This window comes from Tyto alba, unplaced genomic scaffold (assembly GCF_018691265.1).
Source record: "Tyto alba isolate M040663 unplaced genomic scaffold, T.alba_DEE_v4.0 Super-Scaffold_16, whole genome shotgun sequence".
In the NCBI taxonomy this organism is placed as follows: domain Eukaryota; kingdom Metazoa; phylum Chordata; class Aves; order Strigiformes; family Tytonidae; genus Tyto; species Tyto alba.
Window position 1 is genome coordinate 33,675,448 of NW_024881278.1, and position 27,298 is coordinate 33,702,745.

Sequence of the window (27,298 nt, forward strand, 5' to 3'; positions counted from 1 at the left end):
CTCAAAAGCAAGGCCCCTTTCCTGCCTCCGTGCCCACCCACCCCTCTCCCATCCCCCTGGTACAAACCCCATGAAAACTGTACAGGAGCCAAACTTTTATTCCTTAAAGAATTACATAAATACTGAGTTTAACACTTAGAAAAATAAAGTAATTTTCTTTTTTTTTTTTTTTTTTCTCATTTTTTTTTTTTTTCTCCTCTTTTTTTTTTTCTCCAAGGCTTCTTTTGTCTTTAACTTAAAAAAAAAAAAAAAAAAAAAAAAAAAAGTTACAGTAGCCGCTTCTTCCCCCAAGGATTCAGCAGCTTCTCTCACTTGCTCTCTCTCCCTCTCCAGGGACAGGGCTAGGTAGTAGAGCCATTCACAGCAACTCCCATGCAGGACCAAGCATGCTCCAGCCCTTCTCCCCCAGCCTTGCCGAGCCCGCGCAGGCTTCCGACCTGCTCCTCCACAGCCCAGGGTGGCCTGCAGGTCACCCGGGGCAGGGGGGTTCAGAGGAAAAGGAAGACCCTGCCACCTGCCCAGCGCCCCACGGGCTTTTCCTTTTGACACTTGAGTTGTTTCTCTCCACCTTGTGTCTGCCAAATCTAAAAAGCACCGGCTGGAGCTGCAAGGAAGGGGGGGGGGGGGGGATGTGGGAAAGACCCAGCCACGTTCCCCTGGGTGTATGGAGCTGGCAAGCGGCGCGAAGGGCGGAGAGCGTGGGGCTGGGCTGGCCGCAGAGCCCCGTGTCGAGGAGCTTTCCAGGGCATCCAGCGACCACCTCAGCTGCCACGGCAGAGCCGAGTCAGGGCTGCAAATCTGCCGGGGGCAGCCCGGCGAGGAGGCACCGAGGGCTCGCCGCCGCGCGCAGGGGGAGAAAGGGGGGGGCCACGTGCCCCAGGCTCTGCCCCCCAAAAGGAGGGCACGCAGGCCCAACCGGAGACCCGGCCGCTTTCCCCTCTCCAGAAGCCTGGGGCGAGTCGCTGCAGCCAGGGACCCGTCGCCACCACAAAGGCACATTGCTGAGGCCAAGCAGCACAGCCTCGGCCCGCTCCCGGTCCGAGCTGAGCCCCACGCAGAGCAAACACTCATGGGCAAGGTTGACTCGGAGCGCCCAGAGCCTCCAGCTGGGAACGGCCCACGGTATTTATTTACAGCGCAGAGCAATCCTCCCCTCGAGAGACAAGTTTCTTTGGCTGGCGTGAGACAAGCACAGCTATCGCAGCGTCCGAACGTCCCCAAGCCCTGCGTGGCCCCAGCACAGCTCCGCCCCAGGTGAGTCCTGCAGCCCCACGCGCATGCCTCGTGTGTGTGTGTGTGTGTGTTTGTGTGGATGGGTGCATGTGTGTGTGTGTGTGTGGATGAAGGAAACGTGAAAAGGCAACAATAAATAACTGGTGCAGTCTGTACGAGAAGGGATTGCCACCAGCCCTGCCCGCAAGCCAGGGACAGCACAAGGCTGGCAGCAGAGGCCTCTCAGTCACTCTTGGCGCTGTGCGAGGTGTCCAAGTTGACCACCTGCAGCTCCGTGAGGCTGCTGCCACTGCTGCTCTGCTGCCCGATGACAGCCATCTAGAGAGAAAAGGGAGGAGGAAGCGCTGGGGGACAGCGTGCCCCGCGAGGAGACCGCGCGTGCCAGCAGCCAGGGTGGCACCGTCCCCTCCGGGCACCCGCCCAAAGCGGGCGAGACCTCCTCGCCTAAGGGTGGGTGGCACTGAGGGGGTTTTCCCAGACCTGAGGACAGGCCCTACCCAGGGACCCAGGTCTGCCCAGACCCACTAAGGATATGCAGAGCAAGGACACCCCCCCCCACACACACACACACACCACCCCCCTCCCCGAACACCTGCGAGTACCACTCTGCTCCTACCTGGTGAAGCTGGACAGCTGAGACTGGGATCTGAACGGTGCCTGATGGGGCTGTCAGGAACACTTGGGGGACACCACCTGCCACAGAGAGAGGGAGAACGCACAAAAATGACACCGTCCCTCAAAACAGTGCATATCCACCCCCCCCCCCCCCCCCCCCCCGGGGGATCTTTCTCTGAGCTCCATCAGGATGAAGGTGCCTGTTTGCAGGCACGGAAGCATCCCAGGAGAAAGCCACACGCGCTAGTGACCCAAACGTGGGGAGAAGCAGGCACAAGCCCTCCTCAGTCCAACTCTTGGCTTCATGCTGCTTCGTCCCCCAGCGCAACTACACAGCTGTCTCCGAGCTCCCTCCGCTGCCTGCCCCACACACCACCCGTCCCAGCAACCCTCACCCCTTTTCCCCAGCCGCCGGCTCAAGCAACCCTTTGCAGAGAGAATGGCGGGGTCTAAAAGCAGGCAGCAAGCATCCAGGCCTTTGTACAGCCGCCAGGACTACTCCAGAAGAAAATTCTTGTAAATTAATATACAGTGTAAATACATGCGCGATGAGAAAAAAAAAAAAAAAAAATAAAAAAAATATCAGGGTGTCAAAGCCCTTCAGGGAGCAGTGAGGCAGACAGCTGTCTTACCCTGATCCTGGACCTGGCCATGGGACACCTGCATCGCTGAGGGTGCCTGTGAGAAAGCGTTGAGGACCGCAAGTCCACCGTCCGCGAGGCCAGATGTGGGCGCGTACATCACCGCGTGTGGGCTGGGGTACATCATGTGGCCACCCACCGTGGTTGGCACGGACGACGTCATGATGGTTGCCGGGAGGGTCACTGGCACCAGGACAGACTACATGTGAGCCACACAAAAGGAGTCTGCTACACTCCAGACAGCTGCTGAGCACCCCTCCCTCGGCACGCTGTCCTGGGGTGCAGGTGCCTGGAGATACCCGTCTTACCCTCCCAAGCCCTTGGGGGAAAGCCCTGGGGAGCAGGCAGGAGAGCTTCAACCTCTCCCTTCCACCAGCGAGTACGAGAGGGCGGAAAAAGCAGAGGAGCCAAATAGCCCAGGACTGAATTTTCGACTTGAGATCGGTTGGATCTCAAAAACTTGAGTTTTCGGATGAAGCTTTAATCAAGCTGTTGAACTGGATTCGGTCTGCATCCAGGCACCCGAACTCCGATTCTGCTGACAACAGTGGTGTCGTCCACATAAAAAATCTCAAGGAGACGCGAGCCAACACCTTGTGCTGGGGGGGGGGGGGGGGGGGGGGGGCAACGCTGGCTCACTAAGAAACCATCTGAGAATTGGGCAACCTGTTCCCAGCTCCGTGCTGCAAGTAAGAGCAGATCAAGTGTCTGGGGAGGCTCCGAAATCCCCAGCAGCAGATATAGCGTAGCACAGGGGCTGGCAACAGGGATAAATACACCCGGGAGACTGCCAGCATGGCTGGGATAGGCTTGGTTTGAAGAAGGATCCTGAGCTGGGAGCAGGCGTGAGGTCTGTGGGTGCGAGTCCTTGTCAGCAGTGGTTAGGGAGGAAAGACACAACACGGTTACGGGTAACAGTCCCCATTACCTGTTCCACTGGAAGAGGTCTGGGTAAGGTCAGTGCTGCTGTCACTAGAGGGAGACGTTTGCTGCGGTGCCTGGTGCACCTGGATCGCCTGGACTGGGACCTGCTGAGCCATGGTACCACCTGGGGAGAGAGGGGAGCCCGTGAGCCTGTGGCTCTGCGAGGATACGGGCACTCTGGGCTACGTGAAAACCAACCCACCCCCCCACCCCCACGTCCTTCTCCGGACACGCACAGCTCCGCAGCACAGCTCTGCGCCGGGGAAGGCCAAGCGAAAGCAACACGTGGCAGAAACCAGGCCCTGCCCCCCCAAAAAGCAGGCCCAAAAACGCTTTCTCCTGGTACACGGGGGCCGTTAGCTGGCTTACAGGGCTCCAGAGAGAAAAGGAAAAGGCTACAGCAGGTTTTGTCAAGCTCCCGGGGAACGCTTCAGGTGTATCCGGGCCCCTCCTCACCGTTCCTGGCTCCGGCAGGATACTGCACAGGTGATGCTGGGAGGAGGAGAGGGCCCAGCACACGTCCCCAGCACCGCCCAAGCTCAGCCAGCCCGGCGAGGATCACCTCTCTGCACCAAGCAGAGCTCCAAACGCCCAGGCCAGCCGGGCTCCGCCGCCTCCATGCTCTGAAGCCCAGCTCCATCCTCCTCCACAGGGCACTCGGGGGACAGCTCGCTCACCCGGCCCGTGATCTCGAGGACATCACAGTGCCCTACCCGTGAATTTAGAGACCACCAGGCCACAGGGTAACGCATCCCAGAGCTGCAGGGGCACAGCCACACAGCCTCCAGCCCAGCCCACGCGCTGCAAAGCTCTTCAGAGAGAGAGCTCAGCACAGAAAGCTCCCCTCTGGCTCGGGTCCTGTCCCTTAGACGGGAAAGCAAGGGATGCCAGAGAGCAGGAATCACCCTGCTCAGACTAAGCACCTCCCCATGCACCACGCCACAGACACACACCTCCGTTATTCTCATAGCTCGTCCAGATCACAAGGGAAATCCAGTCCCCTTTCACGGGATCACACCGTCTGCCAGGGCCCACGGGAGCCATAAAGGCTCCGGGAAAGCACGCAGGCTTGTCAGACTCACTGACGTGGGCACAAACGGGCAGGACACAAGAAATACCATCTCGCTCCTCAGATGATGACTGCCCCCACGAAGGAGAGCCCACCCCTGCTCTGAAACGCCAGTCTGGAGCACGTCCAGCCCCAGGACGACACCTGGAGAGCCTTGACTCGGCGCAACAAGAAATTCCTACAGAGGGACAACAAGGCAGCACAGCAGCACCGCTCCCTCCTCTGCTCCGGGTCTCTCCTAATCTATCCTCGGCACTGTGGTTCAGCGGCACGGGCTGCTGCAGATCCAAACACAAAAGCGAGGGCAGCTACTCAGAGCCAAACGCGAGCACTCAGAAAACACCCACGGGGCACCTGAGCCCCATCAGTCCCCCGAGCAGCACGGGTCAGCCTCAGCACAGCCGCCCCAGGGGACCTTATCTCCTCTGCGTTTGCTAGCCGCGGGGGCAAACCCTGGGGGCAGGAGAGCAACAACCCACTGCTCCCGTGGGTATCCCCCGGGGATGCTGCCGCTCCTCACGCCAAGCATCCTCTGCCCTGCCTTCCTCCCTGCCCCCCTGCGGGTGGGTGCCCTGTGCTCCCACCTCCTCCGTGCTCCCGGGGCTGGGAGGGTGGGGTTGGGGTGGGGGGATCAGCTCTCTGGCCAGGACCAGGACCCCCTGGCCCCCCCACACACACCTCCATCCCTCCTCCTCAAGCAAGCGGAGGAGAAGCGAGTGCTGACCTGACAGCGACACGATCTGCCCTCCAGCTCTGGCAGGGAAGCGGAAGACTGTCTGCTGTGCCTGCTGCAGCTGTCCAGCCGTACCCGTGACCACCTGGCCCGGCGGCTGTAACTGAGCGAGAGGCATGGTAGGGGTCCCCGGAGACAGGGAAGCACCTGCCAAAAGGAGGGAGAAAGAAAGGCTTTGTCACCACCCCTTCTCCTCGCTCCCTCCAGGCTTCTCGGTGCTGCCCTGTGGTCCCAGCTCAGCTCCCTGCCATCACGCCCTTCCCAGCAGCAGGGCCAGCTAGAAACACTGTAAGGAAACGGTCGCTACACGACGCTTTCTCCAGCCACCGACCCGGCCTGGGCTCAAGCAAGGCATGCCAGCCAGTTCCACCCTACAGCAGCAACCACTCCGCTTCCTCCTGCCGCTAAGTCTCCTCTCCTCTCTCTTCTGGCGCGTGGCAACAACCACAACAACAACAGGATGGACGCAGCCCTCGTCCCCTAAAGGCACTGACCTGACATGAGGGTGAAGCCGGTGGGTATCGGCATGAGGCCCCCCGATGTCACTGCACTGGCTCCAGTAGTCTTCAGCACTGTCCCGTTGGCACTGGTGACGGCATTGGGGCTGATGCTGGCAGACACTGGCGCCAGGTAATTAGTGATGGGGAATGACGGGCCGCTGCTGACCTGCATGGAGGTCGAGGTGGTGGGGGCTGTCTGGATGGTGGACGTTGTCCCCGGCAGGTTGGTGATGGTGAACGCTGGTTTCAGTGCATCCTGGGGAAGGAGAGATTGTGACAGCTCAGAGACCGGCCCTGTGGATCTGGGCAACGTCTGCCCACGAGAAAAAAAAAAAAAAAACCAAAAAACAAAAACACCCAGGCTCCATAGGCTGCATCCCCATGCTAAAACATACCCCCACAGCCTGGTGCGGAGCAGAGAGGAGCTGCTGGTACAACCACGAGGAAACTGTGCTCGATAACGGGGCATGAGGAGAGCTGGAGGGAGCTCAGCGTAAACCTTGGACAGAAGCCCAGGGCCACGCAGGTCCCCTGAGAGACTTCCCTGCAAGACACTAGGGGATGAAGCAACCCTTCCAGGAGCCCCCCACCAAAGCCTCTAAGAGGAGAGCAGCCTCTTTTTGGCACGCAACAGGCAAAAGCAGCCCTTGCAGGGCCAGGCGTAAAGGCAAACACTGCGTCTCCTGTCAGGAACACACATCACTTCCCTTATGGCAGGAAACACATGGCCAAGAACGAGCCAAGAACCGGCTCTTAAAGGCAGCTGTACACCAAAAAGCACCAAGGAGAGGTGAGGGAGGCCAACCCCGGGCACCACGGAGCCTCAAACCCAGCCCTGGCAGCTGCTTTGGCAGGCCCCGGGGAACGCCTCCCCAAATCTCCCGGAGCAAAGGGGAGAAACCTGGCGAGGGGAAGCAACCGTGTGCCAGCCCGTTAGCAGGAGACGGGCGCTGAGGCGAATGCTTCCAAGGGATCCCTGCGCGTCAGCTACAGCCGGCACGCACCGCGGCCTTGCGAGGAGCCTCGGAGCTTTGTGCCAGGCTGAGGACAGGGAGGCTGGGCACCGGGAGGGAAAGGGCCCTGTGCTGAGCCTGGGAGGCCGGCCTCCCGAGGGACGGTGTGCCCAGCAGCCTGGCATACACAACACCCCAGTCTCCCCAGCCACAAAGGATGCAGCTGGCCGTGGCTTAGATCTGCAGGAACCCAGCAAGCCCAGCGGGATCCCCTGGCAGTCGCACTTCACCCAACCTACCTCCTTCCCCTGCCCTCCAAAACCACCTTTTGGGTACCCGGGGTCTTCACGGCTCCTCTCCCGCCCTGCTCCGCTGACCCAAAGCGGATTGACAAGGCACTGCTCCACAGGAGACCGTGCCACAGGGGACCTGCTGTTCCCGTGCCCTGCCACGGCTGCCAGCACGCCTGGGAAGAGTTAAGGCTGCCCCACACTCCCACCCCTCCCCGCTACAGGCTGGTGGGCCCAGCTCTCCCATGCTAAGCCTTGCTCCCAGCTTGTCCAGCTGCCAGGAACAAGGAATTCACAGCTCAACGAACAGCTAAAAAAGGGAAGGCAGCCCATTTTGGACAGGGGGGAGCCAATCCTGGGCACCCAGCCCTGCCCCAGGGCCCAGGGAGGGAGGAGAGCAACGCCCCTCCGCCTTGGCACTGCAGCCCTCGAAGTCTGAATTAGAAGAGGCACGTGATAACGGAGCGGAGCCCGGCAGAAGCACTTTCCATTAGCTCAACCACACACTCCTGCCACCCGGCACACGGAGGCCGTGGGTGCCCTCCGCACACGGGTGACAGGGCAGACCTCCCCAAAGTCCACCGGGTCACGGGAGCCACACCGGAGCAGGGTGGGTCCTGTTCCCAGCTGCTAAAAACAAGGCTCCCTCATCCCCCAAGGCACAGCCCTGAAGCTGCACACCCCCGAAATACAGTCCCCAAGCACCCAGGGCACTTCGCATCCCCCGCCTCGCACTCCGCACTCCCAGGGCTGCGGAAGGCACACCGAAAGATCCAACAACCCCCAAAACTCAGGGGTATCCTCAGGACTCCCTAAAAGCACGAGGGCAAACCTCAGCGTGACGCGAGCAGCAAAAAGGTGCTTGGAAGGGATGCTGTGCCAGCAGGCTCAAAGCACGCACGCAGCATCCTCTGCCCTCCCTACGCTGCCACAGGCGAGAGTCAGGTTCCTCCCATCTCCTCCGTGCTGCTACTGGGCTGCAAGCAATAGTTCCCAGTACAGAAAGAGAGCTGGGAGAGACTTTTTGCCTTCTCCCCATGGCTGGCTGGGGTGCCTCAGAGCCCCTGGGCACCTTGTGTCCCCACCCCCCCCCCCCCCAGCACCTTGCAAAGCGACGACCACAGGCACGAGGCCAGCCTTCAGTAGGAGCCAAGTCGCGGGTCACCTTCAGCAGAGACTACCCAAGGGGTCACGGACAAGCCCTTCCTTTCCTGATCCTGCTGCGCCATCCATCCCCCAGCACAGCTCGCTGCCAACTTCAGCAAGCAGAGCAGCACCTGGGGGGGGAGGGGGGATCAACGTGCAGCGGAGAGGTGCAGGAGGTGCCTGCCCAGACCCCCACACCGCTGCGCCCGCGTGATAAACGCGATACCAACACGAGGGTTCCGCAGGGCACGGCCCAGGCCATCCAACGCCCGTCCTGGATCGTAGTAGGGTCTTGGGGACAGAAACAATCCCACTCCACAGCTTCTGGGGGCTGCGTGGGACGGCGTGGTTCAGTGTTATTACACAGATGTTGCAGGACAACTGAACTTGGAGGTACATGGGAAATCCCAACCTGGTCTCCAACGCCTGGTCTGCATCCCAGATGGGGCAGAAAGTCCTCACACCTCTTCCCCCCCCCCCCCAGCCCAAAAAGAGATGGCCAGATCAGGAGCACTCCATGCTCTCACCCCAACCTAGAGCACCTGAGCTCCCTCCAAAAATCCCCTCTCCCACATAACCACACCCAGGAGATTATCACGAGGGCACTGTGTCCCCCTCTGGGGCCCAAAAGATCAGACGGGGCAGTGCGCGACCCTATCGCCACGAGGACAGAGCCGCTGTCTGAAAAGTACAGCACGCCCCAGCCCCAGCTGCAGTCCGAGCTCAAGTCCCCGGCAGGGAGCTTCGGTCTGGCACAGCGGGAGCATCTCGTAGCCGCTGCTGGCCGCAGCGCGGAGGAACACACCAGCGGGCTGCTGGTGCAGGTAACAGACACCGCCTGCGGTGCTCCCCCCTCCGCTGCAGCAGCTGAACACAAGCAGGTTTTGTCCATACAGAAGTCCAGGAAGACAGAATTCGCAGGAAGGCCAGGGAACAACTGCCCAACCCTCTCAGAACATCCTATGCGGCTGGACCTGAAAGTCCAGGCGCTTAATTTCCTGTCACCTCCTCCAAGAGGACACCGAATGATGACCCAGCCGCGTGTACCACCCGCCCCCCCAGGCTTCCTTCACCCTCAGAGGGCTTCTTGGTCTTTCTGAATTGGGCTGATCTCTGCCAGAGCACCAAACCAGGCTTCCAGCCCTGCAGAAGGCACAGCAGGACTGGGGAGGGTCAGGGTGGGACCTGTCCCAGCCCCAGGGCTTTGCGTGTGACAAGAAGCCACACTAGACCAGGGTGGGTTTAGCCAGGGTGTCAAGCAGGAGGCAGGGACACCTCGGCCCGCCACAGCTCCTCTGCCCACAGGGATCTCCGCGACCGCTGATATTTCTCAGGGCTCAGCAGCGATAAGCTTTTGCTTGGGGCAGCGCTGCAGACACGTGGGGAAGAGGGCAGGGGAGAGAATCACGGCTGCCGGGTCCCCAGCAGCATCACCACCAGAGCTGGCTGGGCTGCTGGGGGCTACAAACACGCGGCTGAACACCTCTGAAGCCCCAGAAAACACACCGGGCACGTCTCAGGGCTGCACCCGCTGCCTTCGGGATTACAGCGCAGAGATCTCACACACCCTTTCTCCAGGGTCTGCTCAACTGTATAAACTGCCCGCTTGATGTTTAGGGGCTACTATACAGCAGGGGTGCTGCTGTGGCTTGCACACAGCTTGCCTGGGGGGGGGGCTCCCTAAGAGCGAGGCCACAGTTGAGGTGGAAGGATGCTTTTGCAGCAAGCCCAGCACCCGTGCCATCAGCCCAGAGGTTCAGCAGAGCGGCTGCAACTTGCAGCACCCAACAGCACTCCACGCAGGCCCCGGGGAAGCTGCGGCACAACCACCCCCCCCCCCCCAGCTCGGCAAGTCGTCCCAGCCTTGCGCCACAAGTTCCCCTGCCTCCCGTCTCCAGGCTCGTGCAGAAGCTGAGCACCAGCCTGCAAAGGAAGAAGCAGGGATGCAGGAGCCAGCTTGCTCGCAAGCAGCTCCAAGGGACAGCACCAGGGGACACTAGGGACAGGACAAGACCCTTTCAGACTAAGGAGAGAAAAAAAAAAAAAAAAAATAAAAGGGGGGGCTGTCACCCGATTCAGGCCCTCTGCAGCACCCTGGGCAAGAGGCCACAAGGAACATGGGCAGGCAAGGGCTGGTGCCTGTAGGGACACCAGGCAGGGAGCAGAAACAGTCCGTCCAGCCAAATGTTTCCATTCCCCCTGTCCTCCCTGCCCCCTTCCAAAACAGCACCAAAGCAAGAGACAGCTGCAGCTTATAAGGAATGTGAGGGGCCCTGCCAGGGACTCTGGCGAGGGAAACCAGGCCTTATAAGGCCATGGAGGCAGAATCAAATTTTTATCAATGAGAGCAAGAGCATGGAGACGCCCAGGGAGAGATAAGAGCTCCAAGAGATGGCCGGGGTGGGGGGGGGGGGGTGAGCTGGGCCGGTGGGGAGCCCCGCTGCTGAAGCCCAGGACACTTGTCACCCGCTTCCCACCCTTCGGAATCGCTACCACGGGCCGAGCCAAGGAGCCAGCCCGGGGCACAAGCTGGCTCACCGGCGACACGGCAAAAAAAAAAAGGGGACTCGTCCTCAGCTTCCCGAGTTGTTTTTCGGGGAGGGCTGGGGACCGGTCGGGGGTCCCAGCTCAGCCCCAGGGGCACAGCTGTTGCTCCCCCCCCCCCTCCCCCGGGGTGCCCGGGTTAAGCACAGCAACCTTACCTTGGTTTCCCCGCTGCTGTCCGACTCGGAGACCTGGTAGGTGAGATCGGTTTCCTCGAAGCCCGTGGCGCTCATGCGCTGGTCAGTGGTGGGGTCCGAGCGCGGGGGCGAGTCGGGGGAGTTGAGGCACGTTTGGATCAGCGCCTTCCCCGTCTCGCTGGTGATCATGGGCTGCAGCTTCCGCGTGGCGAACGTGTACACGTGGCCCGTCTCGCTGGCCACCAGCAGCAGAACTTGGGTGCCGGTCAGCGTGGAGAGCTCGTAGGCCTGCCAGCAGCACGAGAACAGGGAGTCACAGGGCGGGAGGGACACGCAGAGAGCGGGGTGAGAGTCCCCGGCACCTCCGTCCTTTCGCTCCCCGCGGCCTCTCAAAGCGACTCGAGATGGGTTCCACACGGGTGGAGGTGCCCCCCATCCCCTTTAGCACGCCCACGGAGGGCGCGCGGGGCTGTCCCCACTCTGGGAATCCCACCCACTTCCCCGGGGAACATCTGGTTTGCCTCCCTGTCTCACCTCCGCCGAGCCGCGTGAGAGGATGCTACGGAGCCCCCGCGTCCCTGGCGCCCCTTTCCCTTCGCCAACACCCCGACTGGGCCGGGGACCCCGATTCCCCTTCCCCGGCGGAACACAACCACCTCCGCAGCGAGGCCACCGTCCCCGCGGGGCTAAAGGAAGGCGACGACCCTCGGTGGTTTCGCAGGCGGGGACGGCTTCGTTCCGCGTCCCGCCAGCACCCCACGACCGTCCCCCCCCCACGCTCCCCCCCCAACTATCCCGGGGTGCGCCAAAGCCCGGTTCACGCCGGGACTTGGTTGTTCAGAGGATGCTACGGGTGCCCACGGTGAGGGGTGGGGGGGGGGAAAACCCACGAAGTTTTCCAACGTGTCTTCACGCAAGAGCTCCGGCCAGCAGGAATCACGGAAAGACCGAGACATGGCGCTGGCCTTTTCCGCTAAGCCGAAGGAGACGGCCCCGCAGCCCGGTTTGCACGGGGGGGAGCTGGAGCACCCCGTAACGCCTCACGGAAAAAAAAAAGGGGGGGGGGGGGGGGGGCCGCCCCGGGACGGGTACCCTAAAGTGGGGGGGCTGCGTGACCGTGACTGCTTTGCTCACCCAAAGCACCGAGCGGAGGCTCCCGGGCCGCCCCCCCCCGCTTCCTCCCCCCCCCCCCGGACGGGGAAGCCGGCGGTGTTTCCGCGCAGGGCCGGTTCCCCGCTGCACGCACACCGCCCCCCCCCCCCCTCCCGGGGCCGCCTCCCGCCATCCCGGAGCCGCACCTTCTTCATGATGCCGGTCTTCCTCTTGCTGAAGGTGGTGTAGCGCCGCAGCTTGTTGTCGATGAACTCCATCTTGATCTTCACCCGGCCCCGCGTCTTCTTCCCGGGCTTGGCGCCGCTCACCGCCCCGCCGTCCCCGCCGCCGCCGCCGCCGCCTCCGCCGTAAGCGCCGGCCGCCGCTCCCGCCGCCGGCCCCGCCGCCCCCGCCGCCTCGGCCAGGCCACGCTTCACGCCGCGCCGCTCGCCGCCCAGCTCCTCCTCCTCGGCCGACTCCGAGTCGCCCTCGCTGCCGCTGTACAACGCCTCCCGTTCCAAGCGGCCCCCGGGCGGCCCCGCCGCCGCCCCGCCGCCGCCGCCGCCGCCGCCGTTCGCCCCACGCGGTACCGGCGGCCGCCCCAGCCCCGAGTCGCGGGCCAGCGCGGCGGCAGCGCCGTTCCCGGCGCCGGCCTGGCTCGGTAACATCGCGGCGGGTCGGGTCAGGCCGGCCCCGCCATGGCCCCACCGCCCCGCTCCGCGCTCACGGCCCCGCTCCGCCGCCGCCGCCCCCGCCGCGCCGCGCCGCCCCCATGGACCGGCGGTACAATGTTTGCCTTTTATGGCGAAGGCGCTCCTTATATGGGGCGAGCCGGCGCCCCGCCGGGGGGCGCCACCCCATTGGCTGGCGGGCGCCCCAGCGCCGGCGGCCATTGGCTGGGCGGCTCGAGGTTTGCATACGTCGCGGCGGCGCCCGCGTCACCCGCGGGGTGAGGGAGGGCGGCTCTTAAAGGGGCAGCGCGCCGCGGGGAGGTGGGGGGGGGGGGGCACCCTCTTTCGCTCCCCACGCGCTCAGTGTCCTCTCGCGTTTAAGGCCCACGCACACGCCTCGCCGTCCTCAGGACGCAGCTCCGCACCATCCTGACTGCCCCTCCGGGTTCCACCCGCGCCCTTCCCACACCCCACGGGGGACGTCTGGGGGGGGGGGGCTGCCCAGGGTCTGGAGGGACCGGCTGCAGAGGCAGCGGGAGGGTCTGGGGGGGGGGGCTTGCGTGGGTGCTCAAGGGTGGGCAGATAGGACCAAAAAAATACGTGTTGCCCAAGCAGCTGTTGACCAAAAAGGGTCTACCCCCCTCTTTGACAGGGGAGGGGAGTCCACAGGAGGAGAGAAGGGGGTCGGGGAGCTCCTCTGCCCACGGGCAGGACAGACCACCTCCATCCCTGCCAGTCCCCCGGTCCCAGTACACAGGCAGGAGCCCACGTCCACCACGAACGCGCCTCAGAGGGTTCCACCGCCCTCGTCCCCCGGCTTAGTTGTGAACCAGGACCTCCGTGGGAGAGGGACAGCCCACGCGGGCAGGACGAGTGGGCGCAAGGCCGGCTGCCAGGGACCGGGAGCTCCGAGCAGCCAGGAGAGACGGAGCCACATCCTCGGCTGAGAAAAGGGGCTCTGGTCCTCCAAACTGGGAACCGCAACCCCGGGGGCAAGCCCTCGCCCCTGCCAGCACCAGCCCCGCCACGGCCCCGGCTTGTCTCCTGGGCACACCGTGGTCGTGGCGTGGGGTGGGGGGTTCTGCCTGCCTGCACCAGCCCTCTTCCCCGCGCCCGTCGTCCCTCGGAGGACGCGCACGCTTGCCACCAGCCTTCAGAGCTGCCTCCAGAGCCAGGGAGTAACCGCACAACCAAAGCACAACCCCCCCCCACCCCATATCCCCGCCACCCCCTCCCCTCCCCGCCAGCCATGCTCCTCCAGTGAGCACACACGCCGTTTATAGCTCCCAGCAGCGCTGCTGGGACTCACATGCCTCCCCCATCACATGCCCTGGCCACCCTCTTTTTTTTTTTTTTTTTTTTTTTTTGAGCCGAGCTCCTACGACACCTGGCCCAGGTGAGACGCGGGGTCTCGCCGCGTCACGCTGTCACCGCTGTGGGGAGGCAGGATTGGGGTTCCTCTAGCCCGTGGGGACGGCTGCGCGCTCCCTCCCTCCATCCTCCTCCCCCCTGGGCCTTTTGATTGCAGGACCTGTGCCTGGAGGGGCCTTTTGCACCCCAAGGCTGCAGGAGAGCCTGCCCCGGGGGCAAGAGGGGCGAGCTGGCTTCATTCGGGGCTGGCTCACCAACCCTTCCACAGCCTCATCGCGGGGACGTTTTCCGAGACGCTCTCGCCCCACTTGTGCTCCGAACGGGACCAGAGCATCAGCCTGCCTCCGAGCTTCCCGGGATGCTGATCTCTCACCCGACGCACACTGCGGAGCCAAGCCCCGTGTCCCCAGGCCACCACCACCACCCACAGCACACCAGTCACCAGCAACAACCGGCCTTCCTAACCAAACCAGCACCCCGTGGCAGCCGAACGCAGCTTAATCCAGGTTGTTGGCCGCTTGACAGTCCCGTTTCATCTTCAGGGCTGTTCTCATTTACAACCCCCCCAGCCACGAAATTCACATTTCTAACCCTCTTACACAGCTCCACAAAAAAAAAAGCTTCTTAACCCAGCACCCCGCAAGGATCCCTCCAGCCAAGCCGCTGCCTGTGCCAGCTCCGGCGCAGCACGGGCCCCGATGCCAGCCACCCCCAGCCCCCCGTGACCCCTTTGCAATCCTGCTCTAGGACATTACAACAAGCCCTTTCTCACCCTTTTCCAGCTCTTCCTCCGTATTTCAACTGGGGAACTACCAAACACCCTCTGTATTCAACACTGGGGTTGTGATGGTTTCCATCCCGTTACCACTCTCCTTACTATTGATACTTCAGCTGCTTTTTTGACTGCTGCTGAGTACAGGTAGAAGCTTTTTTTTTTTTTTTTTTTTTTTTTTTTTTTTTTTTAAACAGCCGTATTTCTTCTACAAGCAGTAACAACCAGGCTGGGGGTCCCGCTGCACATGTAAAATGAAGTTAGGGCCTTTCTGAACACGCTTTTTTCAGTCAGCAGAGGGGTGCTTCTGGCCTTCACACACGGTATCAGAGATTAGCACGAGCGGGGCATCATCAGCCCACGAGGGATGATGAGGGGGTGTCTGAGGGTGAACCCCCTGCCCTCGCTATTGTCCCACAGAACCTGAGCAGCGCAGAGACGGGTGCTGGTAACAGGGTCCCTCCACACAGCAAGCGATTAACCAAGGTCAGTATCCACCCAGTCAGGGCCAAAATCAGGACCGGATAATAAGGCTACAATATACGCCTAGAAGACAGGACTAGAGGCAAAACCAAAACAGGAACGCCTACAAGATGGCACAAACCAAAACTGAAGACCCAGGCTCGAGCTTAAATGCAGCTCCAGAGGGCGGGGGAGTCCCAGGTGATGCTGTTTAGGACAATTAAAGCCCAATTAGTTCCCCTCCAGGTGCCTGGCACGGCCGCCTAAGAGCCACAAGGCAGCAGATGAAATCAGAGCAAACCAAAAAGTGCTTCTTCAAGCTGCATAGTGGCTCGTCGCCGCCCTGGGGTGCTCCAAGCATCCAAGTTCCCCTGACACCTAGGCATAAGTTTCTTGAAAGGAAAACCGCCGAGGACCGATGGAAATGCCTGGTTTGAAGGTTCTTTAGGGAGCTGCTAGCTGGGACAGTGCACAGCTGCTTGCGATCCTCTTCTGCTGTTCAGTAAATGTTCAGTTTTGGCCACAGCTGGCAGCCCACTAGGTAGACCTTTGCTCTGATGGAGCCGTTCTTTCTGGCCCTGGGTACCACAGCTTGTCTTCCTTTCCTGAGTTGTTTTGGGGGCTTTTTTGTTGTTGTTTTTTTTTTTTTTGTTTGTTTTAAGATGTTCCTTCAATGTGCGCTGAGGCAATCGGATCCCACTTCTGTCAGCTGCCCCAGGCCTCTCATTCTCCTGCAGGGGCTCCGATTTTCTGCCCTCCTCCACCGCATTTAGCTAGGCCTGTATTTGCTCAGCTTGCTGTTTCCAATTAGCTTGGCCAACATCTGTCCCATCGCCAAGGATACAGAACTTTTTCATGACATCACTCCCAAAAATACACAACCCCCAACCCCCCTGTCTTTCTGCACCCTTCGGGTCTGGAGTTTGTCCTAGCTTTGGTGCCTCTCCATCTGGGTGCTGTCACCCGGTCTTGACCGCACGGTAGACAGGCACTCGAGTCCCCCCCCCCCCCCCCCCAAGATGCGTTGGGATAAAGCGGGGCGCCCCATCCTGACACTGCTCGCAGAACCAGCAGTACGCCGCGAGAGACACCCGCGTGCACGACGCTGGCAGAGCAAGGACGTCACTCCAGAAGTCCCTGGCATCTCTCTTCTCCAGCTGGGCCATCGCAGGGATGCTGCTCGGCTAGGCCACCCCAAGTGACGGTGCCCGGCTCCAGCTCCGGCCCACCCAGCGGCATTTTGAGCGAGCACAAACGCCAGCCCTGCTGCTCTGCGTCACGTCCAACACCGGGGCAGCAAGGTGGGAGGACAGGGGCTCATTCGTTGGGTCCGGCAGGCAGGTTGGCCTTCAGCTGGGTCGCTCGCTGGCCTGGCTGATGCTGTACGACTGCCCTTACCCGCCCCTCGCCTCCCAGACACTCGCTGAAGACCATGGGGGGGGGAGTAGGTAACCCCCGCCGAGGGATGAGATGAGATGCTGCAGCGTAGGAACGCTAGTCCAGCTAGGAGCGAGCGACAGGCTCCGATAGGATCTATCCACAAATGTCCAAGGAAGCAGTTGCAGAACCATCTAGGAGTATTTCTGGGGCAAGATATGCTCTAGAGGTAAAAAAAAAAAAAACAAACCATACTACAGGGACGCACAGGCAGGACAAGACACATTCCTTAGTGACTTGGCTGCAGGAATCAGCCCACGAGTGTGCAGCCCTGCTGCCCGAGAGATGTAGGGCAGCAGGCAAGAAGGTCCACAGGAACGGGATACGGGTGGGAGAGACGGAACGAAAGGGCATCAAAGACCAGCAAACGCACGTGAGAGGTCCCTCGCAAGTTGGAGAGCACGCATGCAGCAGTGCTACAGCACTTGCACGCTTCGGCCGTGTTGGGAGACACAGTGGGAAGGACTAAGAGAAGCAACAAGAGGGACGCTGAGCTGCTGGGGGGTTAGAGAAAGCACATCGGGAGACCTCTGCCCGTAACAGCTCATCCCAGCGTGCGCAATGCCACAAGCCCCAGGCTGCGATGGCCAGGCCACCTGGAGAAGGGTCGCGGAGGCAGAAAGGGTTCAGGGTGACGATGACCTGCTGCCAATCCCACCGTGTAGAGGAGCAGCAGGTCTAGGGAGGAGAGAGGGGCCCAGCAGCCAGCCACAGCCGGACCTTAGCTCGCCAAGGCGTCTTGGCTTGGGGAGGCTCCACAGTTCCCAGCTGCCAGACGCAAGTCTCAGAAAAGGGACAAAACGCTTTAGATAACCCTGCTCTACAGCCAGCAAACTCGCTTGAGCAGAGAGGTCCAGCTGACCCCCCCCCCGCCTCCCAAACCCTGGCCCAAATCTCAGCTCGGAGCCAGCTAGCACATTCCAAGAAATGAGCCGTCTTCACCCTCCAGCATCTCCACAGCCTCTCTGGGTAGGGGATCGTGGACATTTCTGGTCTATCCCCGCTTACAGCACAGCCAACTAGATCGGGCTGTTCAGGTTTTATCTGGTCCAGGGTTGAGTATCTCCGATGATGGAGATCCCACCTGCTTCGCTGGGGCTGTCTCAGACCTCTATCACCCCTGGGGAGAAGCATTTTTCCTAATACCCAGTACGAATTCCCCTCACACGGCTTGTGCCCATCACCTCAAGTCCAGCTCTTCCCCTCCAGGAAGAGCTCAGATTTTATAACACCCCCCCCCCCAGCCCAGAGATGTGCAGCAAGCAAAACCACTGGTCCCAGCGTCCCACTCTGGCTCCAAGGGAAAAGGTCTGAGGGGGACATTTTCTTAAGACACATGTCCTTCTCGGAGAGCAACCCCTGACTGCCCAGAGAGACAGTAAGTGCTGAAGCAGAGTGCTCCCTCAGAGCACAAGAGTGGCATCTCAGATGCAGCCAGGAAGGGGGCAAAAAGAGTTAAACAGAGGAGAGAGATGCCTGAGGAACCAGCCCCCAACCCTTCCCAGGAACCATGTGGGAAAAAAACACAAACAGCCATCTAACAGCAGCACCTTACAAAGACCCAGGGGAAGGGGAAGAAGAAAAAAAAGAAAAAAAAAAAAAAAAAGCCTTCTTTATTGAGAGCAGCACATAAAAACCCAACAAAACCCAACCCTTCTTGGCTGCAGTACCCTCCGCTCAAGCAAACAAACTAACCCACTCTAGGCTGCATTCCAGTAACAGAAATACTATGGTAGGGAGGAGTCAGCGCTCTGGAAGAGGAAGAGAGGGGTGCTGCCTGGAGTCGTCGTACAAAAAAAAAAAAAAAAATAAAAAAAAAAAAAAAAAAGGCACAGGGTAGCTGGGAAAGGTAGTGAGCTCCTTCATGTGCCAGGCACTTTGTGTTCCTGCTGGCTGGCGGGTACCCGTGGGGCACGGGGGAAGGCAGGCACGCCAGGCACAGACGGACAGAGAGAGAGGCCAGGCCGGCAGATACGCACGTCGTGAGCGGGGATGGAGAGCCTGACGCTGGAGCCCGGCTCTCGGGGGCAGGGGGGGGAGCTGCGCTCCAGCCACACGCCAGCAGCCCAAGGGCGTTGGGCTGAGCAGGCGGAGAGCCAGAGGCAGCGAGGACTGTCTGTTGGGACCCACAGAGGAAGGGGGGGGGGGGGGGGGGTGTGGTGGGGGGGGTGTCGCGGGGCTGGGGTACACTGGCTTGTGCTTTTGAGTCCAGCAGCTGCTGGTGCTGAGCTGCTCACGGGCGCGTTGGGGTCAGATTCAGGAAGGGGCCACGGGAGAGCCAGGGGCTCCCCCGGCACCTCCGGACCCCCCCCGTCCACCCCGCCGCGTCCTTCCCCAGCGAGGGTCAGGGTGCTCAGGCTTTGCTGTCAGCCGGGCTGTCCCCGAGGGTGGCGGCGAGCTCGCTGAAGGAGGGTCGATCCTTAGGGCTGGGGGCCCAGCAGCGCTGCATCAGCTTGGCGAGGCGGGAAGGGCAGCCCTCGGGGTGCGGGAGCTTCGTCTTTCCCGCCTGCAGACCTGGCAGGAAAGCAAAACCCAAAGAACCGTTGGGAAGAGGTCTGATCCTCGCTGAGGGGGGGTGTGTGTGTGTGTGTGTGCAAAGGGGGCAGCAGCATCTCTCCACCTGGGCTGGAAGAGCCTCACCGGCCAGACAAGAGGAGGGGGGATGTCACAGAGCCCAGCTGGCCCCCTCCACCACAAGGAAAGGCGGCAGGCTGCGACGCCAGGGCCAGCACGAGGTGCTCCCCATACCTGCGAGGACCTCGTCGTCTGCCAGCGGGGTGTAGGGCATCTCTCCGTGCGTGAAGACCTCCCACATGAGCACCCCAAAGGACCACACGTCTGACTTAGTGGAGAACTCGTCCTCCAGCACGGCTTCGGGCGGCATCCAGCGCAGTGGGATCCAAGCCTGGCGGAAGTGGTAGTACTCGCTGCGGGCAGGAGAGGCAGGCGGTGAGACCGGTGCCCGTCCCTTCCCCTCCCGTTCCCCCGCCAGGCTCCCGGCTGACCTGTTGTACACGTCCTTGCTGAGGCTCAGGGATGAAACCTTGACCTGCCGCTGGGCGCTGACGAGGCAGTTCCTGGCTGCCAAGTCCCGGTGCACAAACCTGCCGTTGGAGAGATGCTCCATGCCCAGGGCCACCTGCGTGCAGAGAGACACCTGACCCCAGAGACACGTCAGCACTGGCCACCCTGGGGGTCCCCGGCCCCACAGCGCTTCCAAAACTGCACTGTCACCTTATGTTTGGTAGTGAGGGGCTGCGGCTTCAGAGACTCGTCTTTGCTCTTGGAGATCCTCAGGAACTGCTTCAGATCCCCCTGGGAGACAGAGAGCAACTCAGAGGCAGGACCTCTCCTCTCCAGGCTGCCAGCCACCCTGGTCCCCGCGCTGCCCCGATGCGAGAGGCACCCACGGATCCTCATCCATAGTCCCAGCCCATCCTCCCAGCCCCTGTCCTGGAGGACAAGCCTGTATCTCACTCCTGGGCCTCAAGCGGCTAAGATCAGGACAAGCAGGCCTGACGTTTCCAGGAGGTTTTTTTCGTGCCCTACACTGATTTCCCTCCCACAGACCCCAGGCTCCCCACAGCAGCCCTTGGCATTTGCAGCCGTTCTGCAGCACGGAGTCCCACGGCTTAACTTACTCCGTTGTGTCCTGGCCATAAACCACCCATCAGGGGGACGTGGAAGAGGACGAAGCCACCTCCAAGTCTCGCAGAAGACCCCCGTTCCCCTTGAGCCTCCTCCACACGTTGGGAAAGCTCAGCCTGGTCTCCCTAACACCCTGTTTGCCCCGTGCTGCCAGCCTGGACCACGTCGGACGTCGCGGGCCCCGTGCCCACTGCCCACCCCTCCTCCTCCTCCTCCTCCTCCTCCTCCTCCTCACTGCAGGCAGGGCCCTTACCAAGTCCACATACTCCAGGACCATGTAGTGTGGCTCTGCCTCACGGCACAGCCCCAGCAGCCGCACCACGTTGGAGTGGTTCAGCTTGCCAAACATCTCTGCCTCTCGACGGAAGTCCAGCTGCAGCTGCTCATCCCTCGTCTGCAGGCTCTTCACCAGGACCAGTGCTTCACCCTCACCGTCCTCTGCACCTTTTGCCTTGGCCAGGAACACTTCACCAAACTCCCCCCTGCCTGGAAGCGGAGGGCAACACAGGGGAAGGCAGCACACGTTAGGACAGCGGGCGTATTTGACAGCCAGCAGCTGCAGGGCCCTCTGTACCCCAGTTTCCTGGCTGGGACGCGCTGGGGTTTCAGCCACAGGTTCCCTGCTGGCGTGGGGTCAGGGCCACGGTGGCCCAGCCTACCCAGGGTTGTGATCGTCTGCAGGTTGGAACGGGGAAAGTGCGTCTTGTCAGCAGCGCTGTGCCGCTTGCTGGCCCCGGAGCTGCTGCCCAGGTTGGTCAAGGCCACTTCTTCCTGGATCTCCGCCGTCATCTGCCCGTTCTGCAGCAGGGCCCCACCTGCGAGGGAAGCACAAACGGCTTCAGCATCCTGCCAGCCTGTGCAGGGGACGTCACGCTGGCCATCAGCCCCTTCTCGGCGCCCGAGGCTCCAAGCACCCGCAACTGGCTCCGGTCACCCCCGCCTGGTGTCTAGCCCCGGGGCAAGAGCGGCTTTCACATAGTTTTTCTCTCCGGGCTCCCACCTGGCCCCATCTCTGGCAGCCCTGCAGCTTGAAATCAGACGCTGAGCAACGGCTTCGGTCCCCGAGCCAACCAGCCCCATCTGACCTCGTCCATCCCACGTCGCTCGCTCATCCCCAAAGGGGTGACTACATCCAAACTGCCATTTTTCTGTCGCTCCGCGGAACAGCAGCAGGAGGATGGGTGTGTGAGGCAGAGACAGAGCAGAGAGGAGCCTGCTCGCTACAGCCGCGCTCCCTCCATGCTCAGGAGACTCTCAAGCCTATCTGGCATCAGCCGCTGCAGCCTGAGCCCCCCTGCTCCTGCTCGGCCCCCCCGGCAAGCCAGCAGTGCTCAAGTCCTCGGTAATCCGGAACCTCTCGGACCACATCAGCCTGGAGTTTCCTTTACTGCCTGGGTTAAAGCAGTGCTAGGAAGCACTGCCCTTGCAGTCAACCCCAGCAAGCTTTCTGCTCAGGAGCTCCACTAGAAATTTCCCCGGCATGAACAGAAGCCAGGCAATAAGACAAAATATTACTGCCCTAAGAAAGTAGAGAAACCCCGCATTTTACAGGCAGCCTGTAAGGGAAAGACTGTATAGATAGTTCTATAGAGGGCAAGCATTGATTTTGAATGCATTTACTGCTTGGATCAGACCCGGCACTAGGAAGCGGCACTTTTCATAAGCTGAAGGCAGGAGTTTGAAGGTAAAGCGGGGCACAGCACCGAGCCGAGGTGGCTGACACATATGCAGCACCTCCCTGCATCACTGTGCACGCCCCGGTTCAGCCAGCCCCGGTGTAAGCGTTAAAGAAACACCTGGCCACGCCAAAGGATTGAATCACAAAATTAAGGCTGGACCCAACACGGGGTAACTCCAGCAGGAATCCCCCTGCCCGTAACTTCCCTCAAGGAGTATTGCACAGCGGTGTGTGTACATGCGTGCTTCCAAATGCACGCGTACGACTGAGGTACCAGCCCACCAGCGCATCCTGAGGAGGTCTGGCCACGATGACAGGGACCGTGGCTTTGTCACAGGTAGGCTGGGAGCTGTGAAGACTGAGAGATATGTTGGCTTAAGAGCTGTGGCTGCTGACAGCTGCTCTCTCTCACACGCTGGATTAACATTCGCAGGCGGCCAGAGCAAAAAACCACCACCTACCCTATAAATCACAGCCCAATGCTACTCACACTCTCCCCGGTTTTATGCTAATTATTTGCGAGACTGTTTGACCCTGTGCTGTCTGCCCTCGTGACTGATAGTGTCTCAAGAGTGCAAGCTCGAAGCCAAGAGGATAATACAAGGCGACCGCTGCAGCTGTGCCAAGAAAATACCAACGGCTGCAGAGTGAGTATGCTGCCACTGAGAGACAGCACGAGTGGGCAGCAAGGACGGAGGCTTTTGAGAACAGACATCCCCGTGTCCCAGAGCTTTGACAAGACAGTCGATAACAAAGGGACCGCAAAAACGAGCGGGAAATTTCATTTATGTAGCCAGCGGTCCGGAGGGGAAGCGAGCGCAGAGGAGCTGCCCTGCTTTGCCCACCTGCCTGGCAACACAGGAGCATCTCCTGGAGAAAGAGACGCAGCCTTGCTGCCCTGGAAGAATTAGCACACGCCAACACACAGAAGTGAAACACTCCCCTCAGTCGCCACAGTCATTAACCTCCCCGAATGCTAGGTCTGTATTCGCCCCCAAAAAAAAGCAGCGCAGCCAGCCAGAGGGACACCGAGAGCAAGCACCCTTGTCACAGAGGATGTGGCACATGAAGGATGTGACCCTGGAAGGTGACTGACTTGTTAGGGGTGCATTGATCCATAGGAAATCCATCGGAAGGATCCACTGCGAATCCACAGGAAGGTCAAATCTGTCTGGATGCTGAGGGCACTGGAAAAAAATCGCTGGTGGCCAGCCAGGGAGTACTTGTCATCAGGTAGGTGCCGAGACACTTCAGGTCACCCCGCTAAAGAGGGACCGCATCAAAAGGAGGAAAAGAGCCAAATCTTTGAAGACCATAGTGAAGGGGGCGACTCCACTGGAGCTGACAGCAAACGCAAACGACTTCTCCAGAGAGGCTATGGAAGTACCAGAAAGGAACGCAGATGTCTGGGCAGCTGGGTCTGCTTGTGGCAGTGAGGATGCGTACCTCTGACAGCTAAACTGGTCCCAAATGAAGGGGGTAAGAAGAGGCAAACTCTGGCAGAATAAAAAGAAAAATAAATATAGGCCAAAGCAAAAATCAGAGACCACCTCAAAAAAGATTAAAACAAATCCCTTCCCAGGAAGAGCCTGCTGGCTCGGGCGAGCTGCCTGGGACTTGTCCACAGGAAGAGCTCACGGTGGCGACAGCAGCAGAGCACAAAGCTGCACAGATGCTCCTGCATCCCTGCTCCCGGGAGGCTCCCCACGGCCAGACTGCTCTTCTGGAGGTTTGGCTCTGTTCAAAGCACCGATACAAGAGAAAGAAACGGGAGACAAACCTAGAAGCGACCTTTTGCCAGAACCTCACAGCGATCCCCGCGCAATCAGAACACGGCTGCGGGCTGGAGAACTGGGAGGGGGGAAGCACGATCTCTGCCTTTACAGCGGTCGGGGGGGCAGATCCAGGGAATTGTAAGGGCAGCGAACTCCACCGCACCCCGTCACTTACAAGCCCTCGCTGGTATCAGTGATGCGAGGACAACCACGATGTCGGGAGAAAAGAGCCGAAACAGCTTTTGGCAATGAAAATGATGCCCCGGAGATCTCCCGGGTTCCCCACAGGAGTTCACGTAGCTCACGCGCAGTGGGGACCCAGTTTAGTCTATTTGCAGGGCCTCCTCGAAACAACTGTTAAAAAGCAGCTCAGCTGCCACAGGACGGGAGAGAGCAGCCTCCAGTGGGCACACAGAAGGTAGGAACCAGGGTAGTATGATATGCTGCCGACGGGGAAAAAAAAAGCCACCAGCTGAGCTAGCAGCAAAGGTAAGAGGCCAGCTGTGGCCAGCTGCAGGGGGAGACGGAGCACAGGGAGGTGTAGCCAGAGGTCCACGAGGCCTGGGGAAAGCAACCCTGGCGTCCCATCCACGGCGATGGGCTCGGCCCAGAGCTGCCTGCTTTCTCTCCAGCGCGAGCTCTGCGGTCAGGGAACGGAAGCCAGTGGCACAGCTGAGAACAGGACACGGCACATCCGCGTCACTCCGGCAAGCGGGATGCGCCGGGTCCCTGCCGGGGACTCCCCACCTCAGAAAGGTGACAGCGCCACCGCAAAAGGCACTCGCATCAGACACACAGAAGAGCCGTGTGCTCCAGTGCAGAGCTGATAGGTGACAAGCTTGAAAGAGAAAGAGAGAGGTTACAGATAACCTGTTATGCTCCAGAAGTCCTTGTGGGAAGGTGCTGTAGATGCTCAAAGTGTATATGGGTTTCAGAGATAACAGGGTGAGTTCACAGCGGAGTTCAGGGCTGTTCACTGAAAAGTCTCTCCTCCAGCACCACGAGCTGCTGAGCTGTGATTGGGACAGGCCGACAAGAGTGCTACTATTTCATTGTATTGCAACAGGGATACTCCCCTCTCCTTGGCAAAGGACGTATGTGGTGCCACGCGTGGGTGCTGGAAAGCAGGAGCAGTACGTAAGGCAGCAGGCAAGAGACGGCCACGCCGTGGGGCTGGGATGCAGGTTTCACACTAACTTGCCTATTTCTCATCTGGCGGCAGGTCTCTGCCGCCAGCCACAGCCAAAACCAGGAGACTCCAAGGGTAAGGAGGAGTCCCGTGTTCTCCGGGAGCTCCCTGCCCCTCAGCCCCTCCAGCCCAGGTGTACGGGGCTGGCAGTGAAGTCCCCACCCCCAGGGGCCGCCGGCCTCACCATTCAGACACTCCATTTCAGGCTCCTCGCCCTCCGGGTGCTTCTTCAGCCTCTTGGCTTTTCTCCGCTTCTTACAGTAGAACATCAGCCCCAGCACGATAATAATGTAGGCAACGGCCGCCCCCACCGAAAGCCCAATGGTCTGGATCATCTTGTAGGGCGTGTGGCTGCCAGGTGCCCCATCCTCATCCACTGTTGGCTTGTCTGTGGGGCAGAGAACACCAAACCCATGAGGCTGCGGAGGGATTTCCCAAATTCCTCCTCGGGAATGGGCTGGGGCAGGCACGACCTGAGGCGTAGCACCCACCCGAAGCAGGGCCTAGAGCTGCTGGGGATACTGGGGACACCGGGGGCCTCCCTTACCTACAACATACAGGAAGGCCTCGCGGTGCTTGATGTTGCAGCTGTTGCCGGCGATGCAGGTGTATTTCCCGGAGTCCTCGGTGGTGACGTCGTAAATCACCAGGGAGCCGTTGGGCATGATCTGAATCCTGCCAACCACAGGGAGAGCCCTTTGCAAGCGCCGGAACCTGCAGCCCCATCTCCCCAGGATGCCCCAGCTCCCGTCCCCCCCCCCCCCCCCCCCCCCACCCCGGCCCCAGCGCAATCGTCTTAAATCTCAGGCTCTGCAGTGCTCGGGGACAAAGTGCTCAACTGCAGCTCAGCAGGCTGTGGCAAACCCTGGGGCCGGGAGAGCCCCGGCCCTGGGAGGAGATGGAGACAACCGTGTGCCCCTCCAGCTGGGAACCCAAGACCTCACCGCCGGCACCTAGGGAGTGCCGCGCTGCGCCACGTTTCGGTTTGGAACGGAGGCTGTGTACCTGGGCAAGTGCTTGCCGGGATCCAAAATCTTGTCTTTCCCTTTCCACTGGATATGTGGCACCGGGTCCCCCTCTGCCTGGCACTGGAACATGGCTGTGTGCCCCTGGTACACCGTCATGGGCTCTGGCTCTAGCTTGAAGGTGACGTAAACTGAAGGCAGAGAGGCCAACACGAGCGCTGTCAGCGCCGGGGGGAACGGTGCTGAGCTCCCACGAGGGAGCAGGGCCAGCACCGGCACGGTGACACATGCCCTGCTCGGGCCGTAGGCGAAGCACTGACAAACCAGACCCTCGAGGGCCATGGGGCAGAGCTCGGGGTCAAGGCCAGGCATTCCTCTCTCTGCAGGGGCGTCCCGGGCAAACCCCCACCGCAAGGAAGGAAACCCACCTCAGAGCCCTCACCTGCTACCACGAGCTGCACGGTGGCACGGATCTCACCCTGCGGGCTGTTGGAGGCGATGCAGGTGTAGTTCCCCGAGTCGCTCCTGCTCACCTTGTGAAAGGACAAGACGCCGGCGTTGTGGCTGACGTGGGACGGCAGGCTGCTCCCGTCTGCAGGGCACAAGAAAGCGGGAATGCGGCGGCCAGGCGCGAGGCGCTGTGCCACGGGGGCGCCTTCCCCGGCCGCGGCGGGGACGGGCCTGTGCGAAGTTCCTGGGGCCCCAGGTGGGAAAGAGCCCCCGAGCCCCCCCTCACCTGTTTTAGTCCACTGGATGTTGGGTTTCTCCCGGCCGGTGGCCGAGCAGGACACCGTAACCTCCTTATCAAACTCCATGCACTGCAGCGGCTGGGGCGGCGGGGTGAACTTCAGCTTCTCTGCAAGACGCAGACGCGCCGTCAGGCCCCCCCCCCCCCCCCCCCCCGCAGCCGCTGGGGGTACCCCCACGCCCACACCCCGCCAGGCAGCAGAAGCCCCCACGAGGGGAGGAGGCGGAGGGCTCGTCGGCGTACCTAGCACGTGGACCCGCGCGTATCCCTCGATGCTGCCGGCCGGCGTGCTGCTCACGCACTTGTAGACGGTCCCGTCGTACACCTCCACGTTGTTGATGCGCAGCGTCCCGTTCTCGGAGATCTCAAACCGCGAGTCCTGCCCACAGGGAAGGAGGGAGGCAGAAACGCCCCGGGCTCAGACCTTGCTTGCGCGGGCAGCTCCGCACGCCCAGCGTGCCCACCCCGCCCCGCTGAGACCCACGCGGAGGACCGAGACTAGCTGCAGTGACCCCTCGCCTGTCACTGCCCCCAAAAGCAGGGCGGGGCTAGCTGCCAGCCAGGCGGCTGGAGGCAGCCAGCTGTGCACCCAACACACCAGGAGGATGGCGACGGTGCTGGGGACGTGGCCAGACTCGGGGTGGCAGCGATGCTGCTGGGCCTAGGAGCGAGGCGAGGAACAACGGCGGCGGAGGAAGGTGCTGA

At 61.2% G+C, this 27,298-nt stretch overlaps 2 protein-coding genes across 5 annotated transcripts in view; both read right to left on the reverse strand.

Moving 5' to 3' along the window:
• Window positions 1–238: 238 nt before the first annotated feature.
• SRF (serum response factor) lies at window positions 239–12,635 on the reverse strand. 4 transcript variants are annotated; one of them, XM_042789286.1, is made up of 8 exons: window positions 12,084–12,635; window positions 10,807–11,073; window positions 5,710–5,971; window positions 5,207–5,362; window positions 3,418–3,537; window positions 2,481–2,672; window positions 1,850–1,926; window positions 1,231–1,551 (listed from the first exon to the last, which is right to left on the reverse strand). In XM_042789286.1, exons 1-8 carry the CDS (start codon window positions 12,543–12,545, stop codon window positions 1,456–1,458), a joined length of 1,632 nt encoding a protein of 543 aa, XP_042645220.1. In that variant the 5' UTR covers window positions 12,546–12,635; the 3' UTR covers window positions 1,231–1,455. The 4 variants fall into 4 exon arrangements, with proteins under 4 accessions (XP_042645222.1, XP_042645220.1, XP_042645219.1 ...); XM_042789285.1 differs by having other exon boundaries at window positions 2,481–2,688; XM_042789288.1 differs by lacking the exon at window positions 5,207–5,362 and having other exon boundaries at window positions 239–1,551.
• Window positions 12,636–18,186: 5,551 nt separating this feature from the next.
• Window positions 18,187–27,298, reverse strand: part of PTK7 (protein tyrosine kinase 7 (inactive)) — a 39,155-nt gene continuing 30,043 nt past the window's right edge. The window contains exons 9-20 of the mRNA XM_042789611.1: window positions 26,837–26,972; window positions 26,582–26,701; window positions 26,288–26,437; window positions 25,886–26,036; window positions 25,428–25,555; window positions 25,065–25,268; window positions 20,898–21,053; window positions 20,492–20,724; window positions 19,825–19,905; window positions 19,596–19,747; window positions 19,339–19,517; window positions 18,187–19,104 (exon numbers count right to left, since the gene is read on the reverse strand). Coding sequence (XP_042645545.1) covers window positions 18,944–19,104; window positions 19,339–19,517; window positions 19,596–19,747; window positions 19,825–19,905; window positions 20,492–20,724; window positions 20,898–21,053; window positions 25,065–25,268; window positions 25,428–25,555; window positions 25,886–26,036; window positions 26,288–26,437; window positions 26,582–26,701; window positions 26,837–26,972 — 1,851 coding nt within the window. The 3' untranslated portion in view covers window positions 18,187–18,943. The remainder of the gene's footprint in view (window positions 19,105–19,338; window positions 19,518–19,595; window positions 19,748–19,824; window positions 19,906–20,491; window positions 20,725–20,897; window positions 21,054–25,064; window positions 25,269–25,427; window positions 25,556–25,885; window positions 26,037–26,287; window positions 26,438–26,581; window positions 26,702–26,836; window positions 26,973–27,298) is intronic.

Excerpts from the sequence above, each read along its gene's own strand:
- SRF (XM_042789285.1), bottom strand. The coding sequence starts at position 12,545 with ATGTTACCGAGCCAGGCCGGCGCCGGGAACGGCGCTGCCGCCGCGCTG. Across the intron at positions 5,363-5,709 it reads CGGCTTCACCCTCATGTCAG|GTGCTTCCCTGTCTCCGGGG; the intron begins GTCAGTGCCTTT and ends TCCTTTTGGCAG. Across the intron at positions 1,552-1,849 it reads CAGCTGTCCAGCTTCACCAG|ATGGCTGTCATCGGGCAGCA; the intron begins GTAGGAGCAGAG and ends TTTTCTCTCTAG.